Source organism: Paralichthys olivaceus, chromosome 5, assembly GCF_024713975.1.
Source record: "Paralichthys olivaceus isolate ysfri-2021 chromosome 5, ASM2471397v2, whole genome shotgun sequence".
Lineage (NCBI taxonomy): Eukaryota > Metazoa > Chordata > Actinopteri > Pleuronectiformes > Paralichthyidae > Paralichthys > Paralichthys olivaceus.
In genome coordinates, this window is record NC_091097.1 from 15,335,097 (window position 1) to 15,353,122 (window position 18,026).

Here is an 18,026-nt window from a genome sequence, read left to right on the forward strand (position 1 = left end):
TCCAGGTCAACAGCTAATCAGTAGAACCACATTAGAACCAGACTCTCTTGTCTATCCCCCTTGATCATCCTGCTAATCTTTCTAGAAAGACGGGAGATTAACATTTTCCTCCCCCACGGCCATATGCTGAGTTATTTAACTCATCTGTCTGCGATGAATCCTCGCTCATTTGCAACTTCAGAGAGAATTGACTTGGTCATTACGAGACGTACCCTCCAGATGAGGCCGCGTGTCCCAAGAGATCCGTGGAGAGGAAGAGGATTTGTGAGGAAATGGCGTGAGTCATCTCTGAGCAATCAGTCAATCAATAACCCCATTCATTCCGTCATGCTGCTCTGACTCAGCATCTGTGCAGCTCATTGGAGGAACTGAGGAAAAACAGTTAAATATGGTGATGAGTTTCTTAACAAGCATTTAGATAGGCCGTACTTTCTGTATGAAGCAAAAAAAAAATCAACGATTCAATAATGGTTGGGTCTTTTTCTGTTGTCTTCCTGTCCTCTCTGTGAGCAGAGCCTCCTGATTATCCTCCCTCCCACCAGGAGCACCGAACAGGAAGCACTGGTTGGCAAATGGACAGGGTTGTGTCTGTAGCGACAAAAGGAGCGTAAATGCACTCCTGCTCCTTAACTGGATGAGACTGGAGGAGGGGAACTAATGGAGGACAGAGTGGGATGGACAGGGACCTTTTTTAAATTCTGTCCCAGAGGGAGGCACAGAGGCACAGAGTGCCGGGGGGGGGGGGGTTGGGGGATGTCATTTTTTTCTTTTTAAATGTGTCCCCCAAAGACTGTGAAAGCCTGTATTGATTTTATTGATGTATAGTTTACAATTCTACAGCGACCACTTAATGGGGATTGTTGAGGCCATTTCAGCTTCAGACTACTTTAGTCATCATCTCATACTTTGTAATGAGGCTCTGCACCTCTCAGACTTGCCATCACAGTCGCATGGCTTTTAACATATCTGGTTCATCTGCAGTGAAGATTTTATTGTCAGTCTTTTTATAAAGTAAAACTGAATTTGCTTTATTACTGTTTGTGGCTTGAGAGAGATTAAAGATTTAAGGTTAAGATAATAAGATCGATGATTTGGTTTAATGGATGTTGGTGTGTCACAGTCTGTTATATTACGGTTTTATTTACCCTCATATAAATCATATACATTTTATCTGTTGCTGCCTCTATTTTAGTTTATCCATGTATCCTGTTATATATCCCATATAAGCAGTAAAGGGATTCAACAAAAAACATTTACTTCACTTTTACCTTTTTACCTCACTACATACTGCATATCAGCAAATATCTGTACTTTGTACTCCACTACACTTTCTGTTTTCTTTGTGTTACATAATCGTGTTGTGTTTTTTATATTTTTAAAAGTGAATCAATAACAAGAGTAGAATTAGTCCACTGATCCGATCATGACAGGCAGGTTTCATTAGACTCCATCTCCTGCAGCAGACATAAAGATGGAGAAGACTTAAGTATTAGGAATAGGATACACTCAGGGAATACTTTTACTTTTAATACTTTAGGTGTATTTAAAACATATTTGTTGCTAGAAAAGTGAATGTGGTATTTTTTATATATACTCGTTTGTCTATTTATTAGTACTTGTACTTAAATGAAATGTTTGAGTACCTCCTTGCACATAAGATAATATGATGCAATAATAATATAATAATATCTAATGAATTTTATTAATCATCATTATTATTTTACACAGTGAGATGTTTACCTACAAATACACACCTTTATCTGCATATAACTACATTGTGTTGTAAACCACCTGTTTGATGTTACGTTGTGCTATGGAGATGTTCACAGTGAAGATTTACATTCGTGCTCTGATTAAATATTGTTCTTGTTTAAATTAAAACTACTTCTCCTCTGGCGTTACTGTTTAGTATATTATTCAGCCGCTCGAGGGCGCTGTACTCACTGTTAATGATGGTAGAGCCTAACCTGAGGAGTTTAGCCTCAGAAAGATGTTGAGTTGTGAGACCTCTGAGAAATGTGTTAAAGTGACTGAATCCATTAATACGCCTCATTACATCATTTATTTAATCCAGATTGGAAATACCAGGTTTACATTGCAATAAACCGGATTATCTCAATTTCACTGTTTCATTCGTGAGGATAACAAAGTGAACTCATTTTTCAACACTCCCTGTAAGTTTGAATGTGAAGTTTATAATCTTCTCCATGTCCGCATGTCTGAGTTCTGGTTCTGATGTGTAATAATAGACCCTTTAAATTAAAAGTATATAAAAAAATACATGTCTGGAAGTGGCACAACCACAGAGACAGGTTGTTTATAAGAATCAACCACACTTCAATCTTTGACATCTCTCAGAGTAGGCTGTCACCTTTGTCTATAGAGATCATACTGGTGAAAACACAGCCACATTTCCTGCTGAGGAGGTTTTTGTGTCAGTCTCAGTCATCGTCAACATGTCTGCTGTCTGCCTAAAGCTCGTAACCCTCCTCTGCCTCTCCTGCCTGACTCTGAGTGACCCAGGTAAGACAATTTACATGTGCAGCAATGTAGTAAATAATTTCAGCGATGAGAGGCAGGCTGAATTAATGCCTGGGAGTCATTCTATGATGAGGGGGACATTTCATATAAAACAAAAAGTGAAGAAATCAACGAGCTTTTTTGCAGATATTTTGTGGGATGCTGTCACCAAGGATAAAGCTTTTTTCAACATAAATCCACATTAAACTGAATCCATATCTAAGACTTCCCTCTCTCCCCATCATTTTTATTTCAGTTTAATCAACATTTAAACAAAACACAGTTGACAGGACACGTCAGAAAAAGAGAAACCTCTTTTTTTCAACTTAATTGCAATGACACTTAAAGGGATAGTTCGCAGAAAAATGAAAATTCACTCATTATCTACTCAGCACTTTGCCGATGGAGGGGTGAGTGAAATGTATGAGTCCACAAAATACTTTTGGAGTTTCAAGGGTAAACAGTGTTACAGCCAAATTCAATACAATCAAAACCAATGGTGCACACTTCTTCAAAAAAAAACATGTGGTCACCATTTACCTCAGCAGGAAACCATCCTTTCAAACCACTGAATTATATCCCAATGATCCACGTTGTATGAAATCATTTTATAGTTTTAGTTTTAGTTTTATTCATACTGCAGGAGATAGAGATAATGTTGAAAAGCCATGGACTGCTCATTTAATATAGTAAAGTCTAGTTAGAGTGTATTAATTCAGAGTATAATATGAACAACATGGTGTTTTTATCATGTGAATCACATCCTTTTATCTAATTATTATGTTATTAAACTTCTTCATATTACCATGTCATTTATGTATAATGAAGGTAGTTAATAAATGTTAATGAACACTCAATGTAAGCATATTGTCAAACTATGACAATAAACCATGAAAACATTGTCAATTGTGTTACACTTGATGGGTAACACAGTGGACATTTCTTTTATTTTGGGCCCTTGTGCTCACTGCTAGCTGCTCACATGTCACCAAACACATTTTGTAATTATATTATTTAAAGCAAGTACACAAGAATATGTGGATAACACAGTTGACAGGCAATTATTCCACTCTGTGTGCATACAATAATTTTGATGAAGTACTGAAGAGAAGGAGTTGAAATGTACCTCACTGAATTCAACTTTCAGAAAGGAAGCGTGTATTTTACACAAATAATGATGAAAATACAAAAACACGTATCCAAGTTTTAATGGGAAGAGCAGAAGTTGGTATAGTTACTAAATCGGACAGCACAAAAACTACAAATTCCAGTATGTTATACAGATTTTCTGCAAAATAAATGATGGAACCTGTTGACTTTCTGTATCAAATGGAAGAGAAATGTGCCCCAGTATTAATTTGATCATTGTTTGAAATGAATATTTAGTAAAATTGACAATTACAACCCATGAACATGAAATGTACCCCTAAATATTGAATGACCACTGGAGTGAATATGTTTCTGTTTTCTATGACTAGAAAAAATCGTGGTGTCAAGAAAACCAGGAGAAGCCATCACCATCCATTGCAGGAGCCCTGACAATACCGATGAGTACTTGGATCTGTGTAGGGATCTCTGTCAGGGGGATAAAGTAGTTTATATGAATTCAGAAAATGTTGAAATTGTGCCAGCATATAAAGACAGGGCTCAGATCACAGGAGCATTTTCCAAGGTGGACATTTTCATCAAAAACTTGACTTTGGAGGACACAGGACAGTATTGGTGTATGTACAAAAAAGTAAACGAGAAAATTGGCAAGGTAGATGCGAAATGCCGAGGATCTGTGCTCCTGGTGGTGAAAGGTGAGTTTCATCACTTGTTTTATTTTGCTGCAAAATCAATACTGAATCTTTTGTTCACATATTCTGTCGAGCACAAATTTAACATTGTGACAGAAATATGTAAGTGATTAAACATGATTTATAAAATAATTCAAGCATTGATTCGGTCACAGAAAGTCAACTTTAGTATACTTTTGATTAAGATGTTGCGTAATATGCATTTGAGTGATTACAGCTTTATAAAACTTGATAATGTTGAGGCTCTCACTGCTCATTAAGACTGACATCATATTGGAATCAGGAAAACAAATCTATAAAACACAATTTCTTTTCCAGAAGAGGGGGGTGTGTCTGGCAATGGAAACCAGGCGTGTGAAACAAAACATCAGGGGATGTTGCTGGTGACTGTTGTGACCTCTGCTGTTGTGCTGTTGTGCTTCATCGTGGGCGCCTGCATGTGGCTCATCCTCAAGGTATCTACACTGAACAAGAGAACACTCTGGATTTATTCAATTCCATTGTGGACATTGGGTGCACACAGATAGTTAGTTTAAGAATTAAAGACACACATACACAATTACATATGTGTTATAATAATAAGAGTGATACATATATATGCAATGGTGCTATTAATAATAGCAGCACCAGTTATTATGATGATTATTAATATCATAATAATAATAATAATACCCAAGTCAGATATACCTGCAGAATGAGTGGGAGGGGGGGGGGGGGGAGATGAGGAGTATTCAGCTGCAACATGAAACTCAGAATATCATATTGTAATATATGTAATTACACAACATCTAACATGTCGATAACAATGTCTGCTGTTACCAGACCAAGACATTTCCCACCACAAAGAAACCGAGACGCGTCATCAACAATGAAGTATATGAGGACATGCGTGCCACTATCAGACGCTGAGGATGTCTGTACCTGAAACCTCTGCTCCACCGGGTGCATCTGAAGTGATGCATTTGAGGTAGTATTGCAACTCAGCATGTTTCCTAACACGTCTTTTCAGAATGTCAGTGAAAAGCTGCGAAGACAGTGAAAAACCGAAAAAGATACAAGGCAGCAGAACAAATCTTATTCAGCAGTGAGGCACAGATGCCACAGTTTGTCTTTGTTTTGAAAAATCTAAACTGGACAGTTCCTTTAAATAGTTTTGTAACTTTATTGTAAATATGTTTTTCTTTAATGTCAGCACTTTCTTATAGTTTTGTACAGTTTACACCATTATGATCGATGATTTATTTTTTCAATAAAATCCATTCATTTTCATTTGAATGTCATCTAAGGTAAATGTAATCATGTATTGTGATAACAACTGCAATTTGCTATGTACATATATAAAACAATAAACTTTTTCATGAACATGGTAATTAATCTGTGAAGTGTGTGTTATGATTTCCAGGACCTTAAATTCAATGAGCTTTATTGGCATGACATTCACAAAAACAATAAAAGCAAATAACCAATGGCGACTTGACACAAAGTTTATCATGTTATCACATATATTTACAGTTTTCCATCTGTGTACCACTGTTTGTGTCTCATGCTGTGACAAGTCACGGACATATCTGGCAGCAAAAAACTACACAAACAGCCTTAATTTGCTCACAGAATGAAGGATGATGTATCTCCTTTTGTAGAACTTTGAAATTTGGGGCAATATTTTTCAAATTCTGGTTGAAATTCCTCCAAATGTTTTTCACATTGTGTCAGAAAGTGTAATTCTGTCTAATTCTGACTCTCACTGGTTAACCACCGAACCACAATGAAACACAACAAAACAATTTTTATTGTCTGAATTCATTTCAGATCCAGATTTTATATGGTAAAATTTTAAAATCAAACCAAATATAATGAAATGACACATTAACCAGATATCATTTTCTTTTGAGAGAGTAGATTAGACTGTGACAATGTGATTTTATGCTGTTGATCTTAAGAGAAGAGTTGGAAAAACACGTCTGAAAGTCTGAATGATCTTAAAACCAGTGGGCACCAGATTAAAATGGAGGAAGCTTTTCTCCACTCTGTAAGGTCATTTAGTCAGACATGATTCTGTCATGATTTTCTCAATCTCAGTAGGAAAACTCTGTATGATAATAATACTAATGATAATATATAATAATCTCTCTGAAAAGTAATATCCATGGGTCATACTGTCAATTTACACTTATACAGACTCTCTGTTAATTTTTATATTTTTGCGACCTGTCTGTAGTTTCACCAGTTCAAATAACATAAGTCAAGACAAGCTGCCTCCTGAGAAACACTGCAAGACAACATTGAAATGTCAGAGAGAAAAAAAAAAGGGGAGACTGCAAGCCTGCAAAAGCGACGACTGTTTACTCTGTGTGGTTTTTGTGGTCACAGGTTTTGACTTTTTTTCTTCCATGACAAAGCAGCAAAGATAGCACAAACAAGCAAGTGTGAATTGAGAGGTGTACACCACACTGCTGTAAAAAAAATTAAGCGGGGAATGGAAACTGTGCTTTGAGGTAAGTGGTTAAGCACGGAAACTGAGACCCTCCTACAAGAACAATAATTGCCAGAAGAGCATCACAGACTCACAGGGTGGGAAAGATTGTGCAACTGCAGCAGTGTCTACACCAGAAAACACTGGTTCACCAGGGACTGAGTACAAAAATACTTTATGTCACAGAGATAACGATCTGACATCGTTTTAGCCAACCGGTGCTGAGAGGAGTGTTTAGAAAAAACAAAGGATATGCAGTTTTTACTTTGAAGCTAGACCACAGATGAACTGGTTTACTGTGACTCCGATGATGCTATCGAGGTTGATAGTCCAGATACACGGGTGCTGTTGATGAGCGCTACAGTGACGACACAGTGACTAAATGACTCAGATCTCATGTTTTTACTTGTTTCCTCTGCATAAGTGGAAACTGTGACATTCTGTTTGGGCTCAAAGTGTTTAAACTCTGACACTGTCTGATGTGTATACAATGTTAAAAACAGGCTCTTGGGTCATATATGTTTAATAGATGTTTTCTTCTCAAAACCAAACTATAACATGTGTAACCTGTACACACCATTATCTGTCTGTCTGTCTGTCTGTCTATCTATATGTCTGTCTGTCTGTCTGTCTGTCTGTCTGTCTGTCTGTCTGTCTATCTGTCTGTCTGTCTATCTGTCTGTCTGTCTGTCTGTCTATCTTTCTGTCTGTCTGTCGGTCTGTCTCTCCACCATCACTCCACCATCTCTCTCCACATTTGCATGTCTATGAGCCCTTTGTGTGTGTGGGATTGTGTTTCAGGGTTAATAACTGCATGTATAAAAATGAGTGTAAAAAGAATTTCCCCTTGAGGGATCAATAAAGTATCTCTTCTTGTCTGTCTGTCTTTCAGTCTGTCTATCTGTCTGTCTGCATCCAGATCCCACAGAGCGTCACGTCTCCTGATGACATGATCTAAAGCATCCCAGAACACAAGGCAAAAGCAAAGTCTGTTCACTGAAGTGACCTAAGCTGTAAATTGAGGGTCTGTTTCAAATGGCTTGATAACTCTACTGTTCACTTTTGATACTTATTCAACTGTCCAGCATCTTCTTTGACCCTGTGGAAGGAGGCTAATGACAGAAACATTTAGACCATAGGTGACATGACAGCTCCCCAAAAGAGAAGCCATTTTGCTCATTATGCTCTCCTGTGCTGTTACATTCACTGTCCTCCATGTTTGTGTGTTGCCCTCTTGTAAATAACCCTGCACCCGACAAGCCCTGTCCAAATGATGAAAGAAACTGACTTACCACAACACAATGAGATGTATTTCTACCATCACATCACATATATCGTCACATGGCACATCCCAAATTGACTCAGAGCTTGACGAGGACCCATCCACATGCCCGATAATAATTATTAGATATCTGCTGTGTGTTGTTGAGCTGTTCAGAGCTTGAAACCAGGTGTCGACCACAAGAGGTCTCTGCATCTCAGAGCTGAACCAGTATATGACATAAGTATATGAAGTTGGTCACCACAGTTTGACATGTGGGATTGGAAGAGGTTAAAGGCTGTGGGCACAGCTGATCGTTTAAATAGATGTGGATTAACTCCACATGTGGCCCCACCCACTCACACACACACACACACACACACACACACACAGTTTACCCACATATGATGGTGTGTGGGTGATGGCACTTGATGAATTATACTACAGACACACACACAAAGTATTTCTCAATAAGCGTCTGTTTTAAGGATAGTTATAGACATATATGTTACGCACATAAATCAATCCAGAATCAATATATGTCATTTATATATGTAAATATAAAAGACATATATGCTTAAAGTATGCCATGTATAGATAGACATAAATAAGCATCTTGTAGTTTTAATAAACTCTGTATTAATTAATTACAAATCATTAACATATGGTTACAGCAGATAATACCATCAATATTTATAATATAGATTTGTTTTAATAAATACCTATTTCACATGTGTTATTGTCTTATGTCTTACATACATCAACATATGCTCTTGGTATAGGGGCATGTGAGGGCTGAGCTGCGCAGTTCATGAGTCATTCTTTTGTTTCAAATATTCACCTCAAATCTCAAGCTCATGACAAATATCATTCACACAGAAACATGCATATGTATCCACCTTCATCCCACTTCCCGAGCTGCACCAGTGACAGCGAACCACTCCCGCTCCTGCGCTGGGCGTGCGTCAGGAGCGCAGGTGAGACTCCCTCAGTCCACTGTCTCTCTCTCCTCAGGAACGGAGGAAGTTCAGCCAGAGCCGAGTTTCTACTTCTTCTTTTTTCATTCCTTACCTCTTACGCATCAGGTGCGTTTGGACAGCTGAGGAGAGACAGAAAGAGAAGGAGAGAGAGAGAGAGAGAAAGAGGAGAACGCAGAAAAAAGGAGAAACAACCTGGAGACGTTACGGATGCAAACGTGCCTCCTCTGATAAAACACTGAGAAACTTCAGCTGTGAAGATTTTTGAAGAAGTGAAATACAAGTGAACGGCAGAGGAAACCATGAGGAAAGCTTCATATCCAGGTGAGTGTGTGGATCTGAAGAATCCTGTGTTAACTTGTAAAATCAAACTTTAGCTGCAGCCTGATGATAGAAAGGGTTTCAGCTGAAAGAGTGAGAGAGGGAGAGAGGGAGACTGTCATGATTTCAGGTAAATGTTTAATAGCATTAACACCAAATATGAAAGCAGTTTTTTTCCACTTACACTGATGTGGAACATTTCAAGCTTTCCTTTTTGGAATTTCCGTTTTTTTCCTTCAAAGGGCCCCACACATGCATCTGTGGGTGTGGTCATTAAACTTTTCTTACAGGCTTGGACTCCAAAGGCCAGATGATCTCTGACCGTAGCCACATGCAGGACATCATGACAGAGGGTTGGCTGAGGCCTCGCTTAATTTTGACACTTTGGTCTTTTGCTTTGCAGGATTTAAAAATTGTAATATTACAATAATAATACTGTTTGGTCCCTTTATGAGACAGTTTGCTCATTAATCTTCTTTGATTGACAGTTTTATGGCCCAGCCCCCCCCCCCCCCCCCCCATTATTCCCTGAATAATTACTTGATTTATGTATCTACATCAAATCTACAAACCCGTACGTTTGACCATTTGAGCGGGCTTTGCTTACCCTTAGGTTAGCAGTCCATGCGGAGAAGGAAAAAAACATTGACCGAAATGCATCTGCTATCAACTTTTTAATTTATCTGCATCCATATGCAAAATATCGTCTGAACAGAGAACACCTACAGGAAGTATCGCAGTTTGTGTTCTGTGTGGAGAAACATTCGAATTGTGTGATAAAAACAAAACTAGTCGGACTGCAAACAGAGTACAAATGAAAGAGATGAAGTTTTGGCCGCTTCCCCCAGAGGCTAATTCGTCATCAGACAATATCCAATTGACTCCGAGATTGATTCAGGATCTGGATCTGATTGGGTCATTACCACACTGGGTATCCTGAGGCCTGAATGGTGATGCTACTGACTTGTGCAGGTTGCGGCCTTGCTCTCTCTCCAGCAGAGAGATGTTTGCTGCCTTGAGGTTTGAACATCGTCACAAAGTTTATTACTCTGTTTACATCCTTATAGAAACACGTCCCTCCCCTCTTCCTTTGTCCTTTTCTTCAGCACTGCTTACTGTCTCTTCCATCTTCTTCTGTGCCTCCTCCCCCTCTCTCTTCCTTTTTAATCTCAGGCTCGGTCCAGTGTACACAACCCTAACCCCCGGAATGCCGGCTTTCCCGGCTCCTCTTCTTTGTGCGATGGAGCGTCAGGCGCTTTTCTGTCGGAGCCAAGTGCATGTTGGGTCATGCTGCCTCTCCCCCTCCTGCGTGTGTTCATGTTACCCCTTTGCCGTGCGACGTGTGTGGAGCTGTCACATTCTTTGTCGGGGCTACACTCGGGGAATAGTCTAATAACAAAGCGTGTGTGTGTGTTGTCAAAGGCCCTCCTCTCCATTGCGTAGGGGTGTTTAGACAGGCATCAGAGATGTGGAGGAGTGACTTTGAGAGAGGAAGGGCAGTGTTTGTGTCAGCATGTATGTGTCTGTTTTGTACACACACACACACACAAACACACTGGCTGATTATGCTCCTGGCACATCTGAAGTTTCAGTTTTAACACTCACATACAGAAATGTGTGGATCTGTCAGGTGGTTGTGTGTATGTATAGGTGTGTGTGAGCCTGCGTTCACTCATCCAGCCCCTCGCACATGAACCCTGCTCGTGGAGCCGATCCCTGCCTTGCACACCACTCCCTCCAGTTGTCTGGATCAATGAGTAACCTGTATGAATAACAGCCCACTCACACACAGACAGAGTCATTATTTTCCAAGTACACTCCTACTGGTATGTGCTTTTATGTCCTTAACACACACAATTCCTCTACTTGTACCTGTGTGACAAATGCCTCACTCTGCGCTGCATTACGGCTTTTAGCTTGTTTATACTAGAGAGTCAGCGAGGCTTTGATTTGGAGCCCGAAGCTATTGTTAGATGGTAACTTGAAAGTGAAGCTATAAACTTTGTTGAGACATATTTGCCCTGTCATCTAGAAGAACATGCCGAGGATGGTCTAACCCTCAATTTGGCTTCCTAGAAGCCTGTGAATAATAATACTAATAAGTGCTCTGCACATGTGGACATGCATGTACAGTGCTCTGCGCGGTATGATCTCACACGGTGGTGTCACAGAGATGCAGGTTTGAGTTTAGGGCATAACTTCTAAAGCAGCATCAAAAGGCCAGTGAGGAAAGGAAGCAGGACATCTGGCAGCTGGATAACAGTGAACTTTTCATTTTTGTCAATATCAGTAATTATCACCTTAAAAAATATTTGTTTTAATTTTATAGATTTACTTTTGCTCCTGAGTGAAGTTTTTGGACTCTTCAGGAAATGAACACTTTCAAGCATAATAATTCCAGATCATCTTATCGGCTTCACACTTTGCATGTGGATTGTTAGGAGCCCAAGGAAGTGCAAGGAAGTCGATTTGGACTCGTTATACGTCCAATATTAATTAACTCTGAATAATCGACCAGTGCTCTGTAGCAGCGGCGGCTGGAACTCAAGAATCACAACAATCCCAACAACAGTGTCCAAGACAACATGTGTGTTCATGACAATGACAACTAAATGGGCACTGCATAGTTTAACTAATCTGATGAACAGTAAAAGAAAACTGCTGCTCCTTTATTTCTAAAATAAATGCCATGTTTCTGAATGGAAGAATTTTTTTTAACTATTTTTTAAAAACAAATGCTTTTCCTCCATATAAGATAGTAAAGATAGAAACGGTGACATCATGGGAGGATTTTACATTCAATGGAGTATGCATGACTATATATGGAAATATTTTCGTGGAATATTCATTTTGATTAGCCATGTAAACAGGATACTGTTTTTATTATAATGATAAGGGCAAGAAACAGGATATTTTTTTGCACGTAAACAGCGATTGATAAACTCTATGTGGAGTTCCCCTGATTGTGGGAAACGTCTATCTTTTACTCTGCTGTGTGTGATCCTCCCCCCTCAGCCTCGTGGAGCCTGCTCTGAAGTGTCCACTCTGCTCCGTGTTTATTATCTGCAGCCAAGAATGCAGCTCTGTGATGCTGCTGCTGCTACTGATACAGCAGGCTGCCTGTACTGTCGGCCCGGGGCCAGGAGAGAGCCTGTAAATAGATAATAGCAGGCTCAGGGATGTTCTGATGTGTGGTAGAACATGTGCGCTGACATCTAGATGTGAAAGATAAAGAGCATGGACGGACTCATACGTTTTTATCAACGTTTTAAATGGTTACCTGTCACCAATCTTATCAGTGGCATCAAATTCAAGTTAATTGTCATCATCTGATTCACTTATTGACTTGATTAGACAAATGTAACAATAACTTGAAAGTCTTGAAAGTGTGGGTAAGACACGGCCGGTACAAGAGATAGTAACTCCGCTGTTTGGCAGGAGCAACCTTGTCCTGTCTTGACATGAATAAATATTTTTATCACAACGAGCAAACACACAAGTGTCAGTGATTCATATCTGTTCCGAGAACCTAGTGGGGCAACGATAGTGCTCTGGAACTAGCACCATAGCGTCATTTATTGCAAAGAGGTATTAAAGACAACCACTCGTTATAACATTAAAAGCACCATGGAGTTGAATAAACATTATCTGCAGAAGGTGAACTCAGCTGGCCAGGGCCTGCTTCAGTTTCACTTTCATTTTTGATAAGAATCTTAAATCATAGTCATTTAGAAATAGTATTACAACAATTTAGATAATGATTTTCATGCAGTGGTAAGCACTGTGGCCTCACAGCAAGAGGGTTTGAATCTCAGTTTGAGGCGGGGCCTTTCTGTGTGGAGTTTGCATGTTCTCCCCGTGTCTGCATGGGTTTTCTCTGGTGCCCTCCTACAGATTGGGGTTAGGTTGATTGGAGGCTCTATTGAATGTTTGTGTGAGTAAATGGTTGTTTGTCTGTTGTCTGTGTTGTTGTGAACGTCTCCGAGACAAGAATCTGGCGTTCCCCGACCTCAGTTGTTCACCTGTGACTCACAGTAAGAACATGTTTCCTGGGGGAACTTTCATCCCATAAAGCTCTATGGACTATTTCACTGACAAGAAGAGAGGCTTATCTGCCACACACGTATTGTTTTATTGGCCAATATCATAACCTGTCCTTTTGAAACCCTTTTATATGATATCATTTGGGCTCATGTTTGCACTGTACAGAGGTAGGAAAAGGTGTTGCCAAGTGCTATTCATTGGGCGAGGTGCAGTTCAGGGTCATGGCCAATGTCTTTCCTCGACTATATGGGCCTTTCTCGAACAGCACCCTCCCCACCCCCAGTTTGTTAGAGTGTCACTCTGTTTGTCGTCGCACTCATAGAGATGAAGCAACCTTCTTAAAGGTGTAGAGTGTAAATACTGCAGACAAGGAACTGTTTTTTAACTATGATTGAGCCAAAATATAGGGGTGGTTTGAGAAAGGGCCTCCGTCTGACCACATGTGCATCTGAGTGTATCGGTGTGTGTGTGTGTGTGTGTGTGTGTGTTCATTGTGGTTTTGGCTATTTTTGAATGCAGCCAGGTAAAAAAAGCTTTATTGTGAAAACAATCTTGAAAAATGGCTCACTGGTCATTTAGTCTTTGTGGCGCTCTGTCTCTCTTTCACTCTCTTCACCAGTCCATTGGATCTCAGCTCTTTCACAGGTAGAGTTGTGAAACGCTTTGTTTGCAGCGTTTCCTAAACATGTGTAATGAGGGATACGAAAACACTAAAGGACAGAGAGGTAAGGTTTAGTGACGTCGTGAACCGTTCTCAAACCTTGATTTCAACTTTAAAAGAAATTGTGACATATGAATCAATCATCCATACTTAGGGCATCTTTAGGCTTTTATACTGTACAGTGTAATATATATTTATATACAAGCATATTATAAGAGGTAAATTAACAATGAAAGATTAGACAAAGGAAAACATAGTGAGAAAATGTTTTTGTTGTTATGTGGTGGGATAAATTAAACTATCACAGGCAGTGATAATAATAATAATAAAAATACGACTACAACTGCTCACAATAATGAACTAAAGAATTGAGGGCAAACTATACAGTTAAAAGCTTTGGCAGCATTGGACAACAATAGAGCACAAACATAAGAATAAGAAATGTTAGAGATGATACAAGAGTAAACAAAAGAATGAAAAACATTATTAAATAAGTAAAAGAACAGAGGTGGATAAAAGGTAAATATGTTGAGCAATAGTTGATATAGAATCCAGTCAGGCATGTCAGGTAAGTATAAAGTATATAAAGTATAGTAAGGTTTATAATACAATGTTTAAAAACCATGTAAAAGTGAGACTTTGTATCAAACAAGTGTTAGTCCGCAGCTGTAATCTCTTGATTCACAATGTTAGTCTTCAACAATACCTGCCACACAACTGATTAATGTTTTGATGACAGCACCTCTCCACAAAGGAGAGGTTGGACGTAAAAGAAGACAAGGGGGAAGGAGAGAGAGAGAGGGGGGTGAGGAAGGTAAAGATCCTTCACCTCCTCTGCCCTGCTGCTCAAATACGAACGCTCTGACCTCCTTCTGCAAACAAAAACCTCAGCTAGTTGTGTGCTCGAATGAGACAGAGCATGCCTGATAGTGTATGTTTTGCAAATCACTCAACCCGTGGATGCGTATCTGTTTGCAGGCCTTCGTTTATGTGTGAGTGCATGAAATTGCTCTTGTGTCTCAAGTGTGTTAAAGTGCTGCAGCCTCTCCCCTCTGTTTACCGTCTCTAGTTGTCTGAGACCTTTAACAAATTAGGTGACATGTTTGTCCATGCAGAGCTGTGCACTTGACCGTCCATGACACACACACACACACACACACACGCACGCACACACACAAATACACAGCTTCGCCTAGCACTGCAATTGACATCAATCATTTGAGGCCTATAGCAAATACATGACCAGCAGTGCATTCACTCTGCCTAACATATGACTTCCAGCACTAGGATTTTTTTTCCATAAACACCGGTTTCATGCTGTCATGGGTGCTGTGTGTGTAATGATCTGTGCTGTACATAACAGTGTCATGAGGCAAATATGACCTCAGAAGATTACAAATCTGGAGTTGGAAAAAAAGACATCGACCATAGTACCAGAGATTTTTATGAAACCTGTTGATGCAGTGATGGCTGCTCTGTGTGTGTTTGTGTGTGTGTGTTTTGTTTCCTCTTTAGGACCTTTCCATTGTAAACACTGACCTTTCCCAGACCTATTGAGGTAAAACATAATTTCTGAGGTTCAGGTTCAGGTTAAGGTTAAGGATAGTTAAGTTAGGTAGTTTGTGAGTGTGTTTATGTGGCCCCAGACAAGACTGAGCAGGTGAGCACAACCACGACCTTTGCACACACAAACACAATCACACACTTTTGTGTCAACATACAGTTTATCTTTGCAGTCGTCCCTCCTTTAGTGTGTTCGAGCCCATCATGATTGGTTGATACATATTTGATTTATATCAGTAGTTTGTCCCCTTTAAACTTCACGTTAAATTATATAATGGGACACACTGCTTGGTCTGATTTAAGCACTTTCTGTTGCAAGGGCATGTGTGTGTCTGTGTGTGTGTGTGTGTGTGTGTGTGTGTGTGTGTGTGTGTGTGTGTGTGTGTGTGTGTTTGTTTGTTCAGTTAACCTTCCCAGCTAGAAGAGAAAATCGGGACAGACATGCATTTTGGCTGCGAGGCCTGCAGAGACTGAGCTGGCTCCTATTTGTTCTGTCAATTTTCCATACACTGAAAGCTCTGGAACACACGTCGCTGTGCACACACTCACATAATAAAGTGAGGACGTTATCACATGACCCATGGCAGATTAATGGTTTGCACTTAAAGCAAGAAAAGGGTCTGACTCTTTCACTGTTGCATCTTTGAGAGCCTCGACACCCACCTGGTGAGTGTCAGGACGTCCTCTGTGAATCAACAGTGAAGCCAGAAGCAGCTCTGCTACTGACACACTCATCAACCATAGATTGTGTTTCTATAACCTGTTTCTATTCACCCTGCTGAAAACAGATAACATAAGCTTTACTCACATCCTCTTCAGTCAAACACATTCACTCCGTCTCCCTCAGACCAGCTGTCACTTCGACAACACAGGTGGAAAACCACCATGTTTGAGGCATTATTGGCAGGAGATGAATGGGTTAGGGTTAGGGTGTCGTGCACTGATCTGCGGTGAGAAGTATTTCTAAGCACTTAAAAACAGGACAAACAGACTGACTCACCAGCCACCGGATGTACTTATCTCGTCTGAACAGCACCTACATAATCTGTGTGGATGTGAGAGAAGAACAGATGACGGTGGGGAAGTGAAGATAAGAAGGAAAAGAGATGATCTCAGAGAACTGTAGCTTCTTGTTTTGATGCCATCATCTCTGCCAGGAAATGCTGAGCTGTACTCTTTACTGTCTTCACAGCATCAAGCACCATTTACCATGAATACATAGTGTGTCATGAATCCACAGGAAACATGTTTAATTAAATGCAAGTTTATTTTTACTTTGCCAGTGGAGTGCTTAAAATCACATACTAATGGTTAAACTCTAACCCCTCACCATTCTGAGGCCTGTGTTTAAAACAGCAAGTAGCACAAATACGTTTATTTCCTGTAATGTACTTTCCCTCTTATTTTGAAATTAGTTTCATTCTTAGGAATTAATATCAAAACCCTAGCCCTAACCTTAACCTTGACCTAAACCTAACCTTACCGTAACCTTAACCTTAACTGTAACCTAACCTTAACCTTAACCATAACCCAAACATGATCTTAATCTAAACCTAACCTTCACCTTCACCTTCACCTAAACCTAAACCTTAACCTAAACCTAAACCTAAACCTTCCCAGACCTTAATGCTAAAATAAACCTAACCCTACTCCAACCTCAAACATGTTAAAGTTATTGATTTACATTATGGCAACTTGGTTTGAGTCCTCATAAGTCCTCATAATGTGACTGTAAACAGTTTGAGTTCTCTGCAACATAAATAATACATAGCCCACACACACACACACACACACACACACACACACACACACACACACACACACACACACACCAGTGCTGGTCATAGGGGAATTATCTGTAGCATTCCGGTGTCACGGGGTAGACGATCAGCAGAGAGGAAGAGGCATTCCTCTGATTCCTAAAGCAGCCAGCATCATGTAGGACTCAGCTGTTCACACTGGGAGCTGTTAGATGAGCTTGAATGAGGATGAGAAACCTTCTGAAACTATAAACACATCAGGTAACTGAACTTACTCGGACTGTTTGTGTGCTTATATAGTTTTGTGCTGTTGTATATAATTTACCTGCTGGTGTTTATTAATTCTTGTATATAACTTATTCTCTGGCTTTCAACTTGGACTAAATCGCGATTACTTAACATTTTTAGATAATAATCAGAATAATCTTGCTTCATGCCCTGCAGTTTTATTACTGTGCTACTTTGGGAGTTTTACAACCACATTTTATCTTGAATTGTTTCCACCTCATACACAGGGTTGCAAAAATAGACACAAACCACAAATGAGAAGTTGAAAAGCTGTCTTGTTGAAGTCACAGTTATTTTCTCTGTGGCCGGCAGTAATAACAATCAGACAGTCGTAGATTATTTGGGCTCGAGCAGAATTT

The 18,026-nt window shown here is 39.8% G+C and overlaps 2 protein-coding genes across 3 annotated transcripts in view; both read left to right on the top strand.

The window, feature by feature from the left end:
• Positions 1-2,332: 2,332 nt before the first annotated feature.
• Positions 2,333-5,689, top strand: LOC138407642 (uncharacterized). Its single transcript, XM_069524432.1, has 4 exons — positions 2,333-2,523; positions 3,999-4,322; positions 4,638-4,774; positions 5,142-5,689. The coding sequence occupies exons 1-4, from the start codon at positions 2,457-2,459 to the stop codon at positions 5,226-5,228; spliced, it is 615 nt and encodes a 204-aa protein (XP_069380533.1). The 5' UTR covers positions 2,333-2,456; the 3' UTR covers positions 5,229-5,689.
• A 3,336-nt stretch (positions 5,690-9,025) lies between these two features.
• Positions 9,026-18,026, top strand: part of septin9a (septin 9a) — a 62,940-nt gene continuing 53,939 nt past the window's right edge. Inside the window, exon 1 of one of the 2 annotated variants that reach the window (XM_020102899.2) lies at positions 9,026-9,354. In XM_020102899.2, coding sequence (XP_019958458.2) covers positions 9,333-9,354 — 22 coding nt within the window. In that variant the 5' untranslated portion in view covers positions 9,026-9,332. Of the gene's footprint in view, positions 9,355-17,558; positions 17,641-18,026 lie in introns of those variants that run through there. The other variant, XM_020102898.2, reaches the window with a different exon arrangement.

Bases quoted from the DNA above. Each gene is read 5' to 3' on its own strand.
- LOC138407642 (XM_069524432.1), top strand. From the start codon at position 2,457: ATGTCTGCTGTCTGCCTAAAGCTCGTAACCCTCCTCTGCCTCTCCTGC. The intron at 4,323-4,637 runs GTGAGTTTCATC...TTTCTTTTCCAG, and splicing joins TGTGCTCCTGGTGGTGAAAG to AAGAGGGGGGTGTGTCTGGC. The intron at 4,775-5,141 runs GTATCTACACTG...TGCTGTTACCAG, and splicing joins GCATGTGGCTCATCCTCAAG to ACCAAGACATTTCCCACCAC.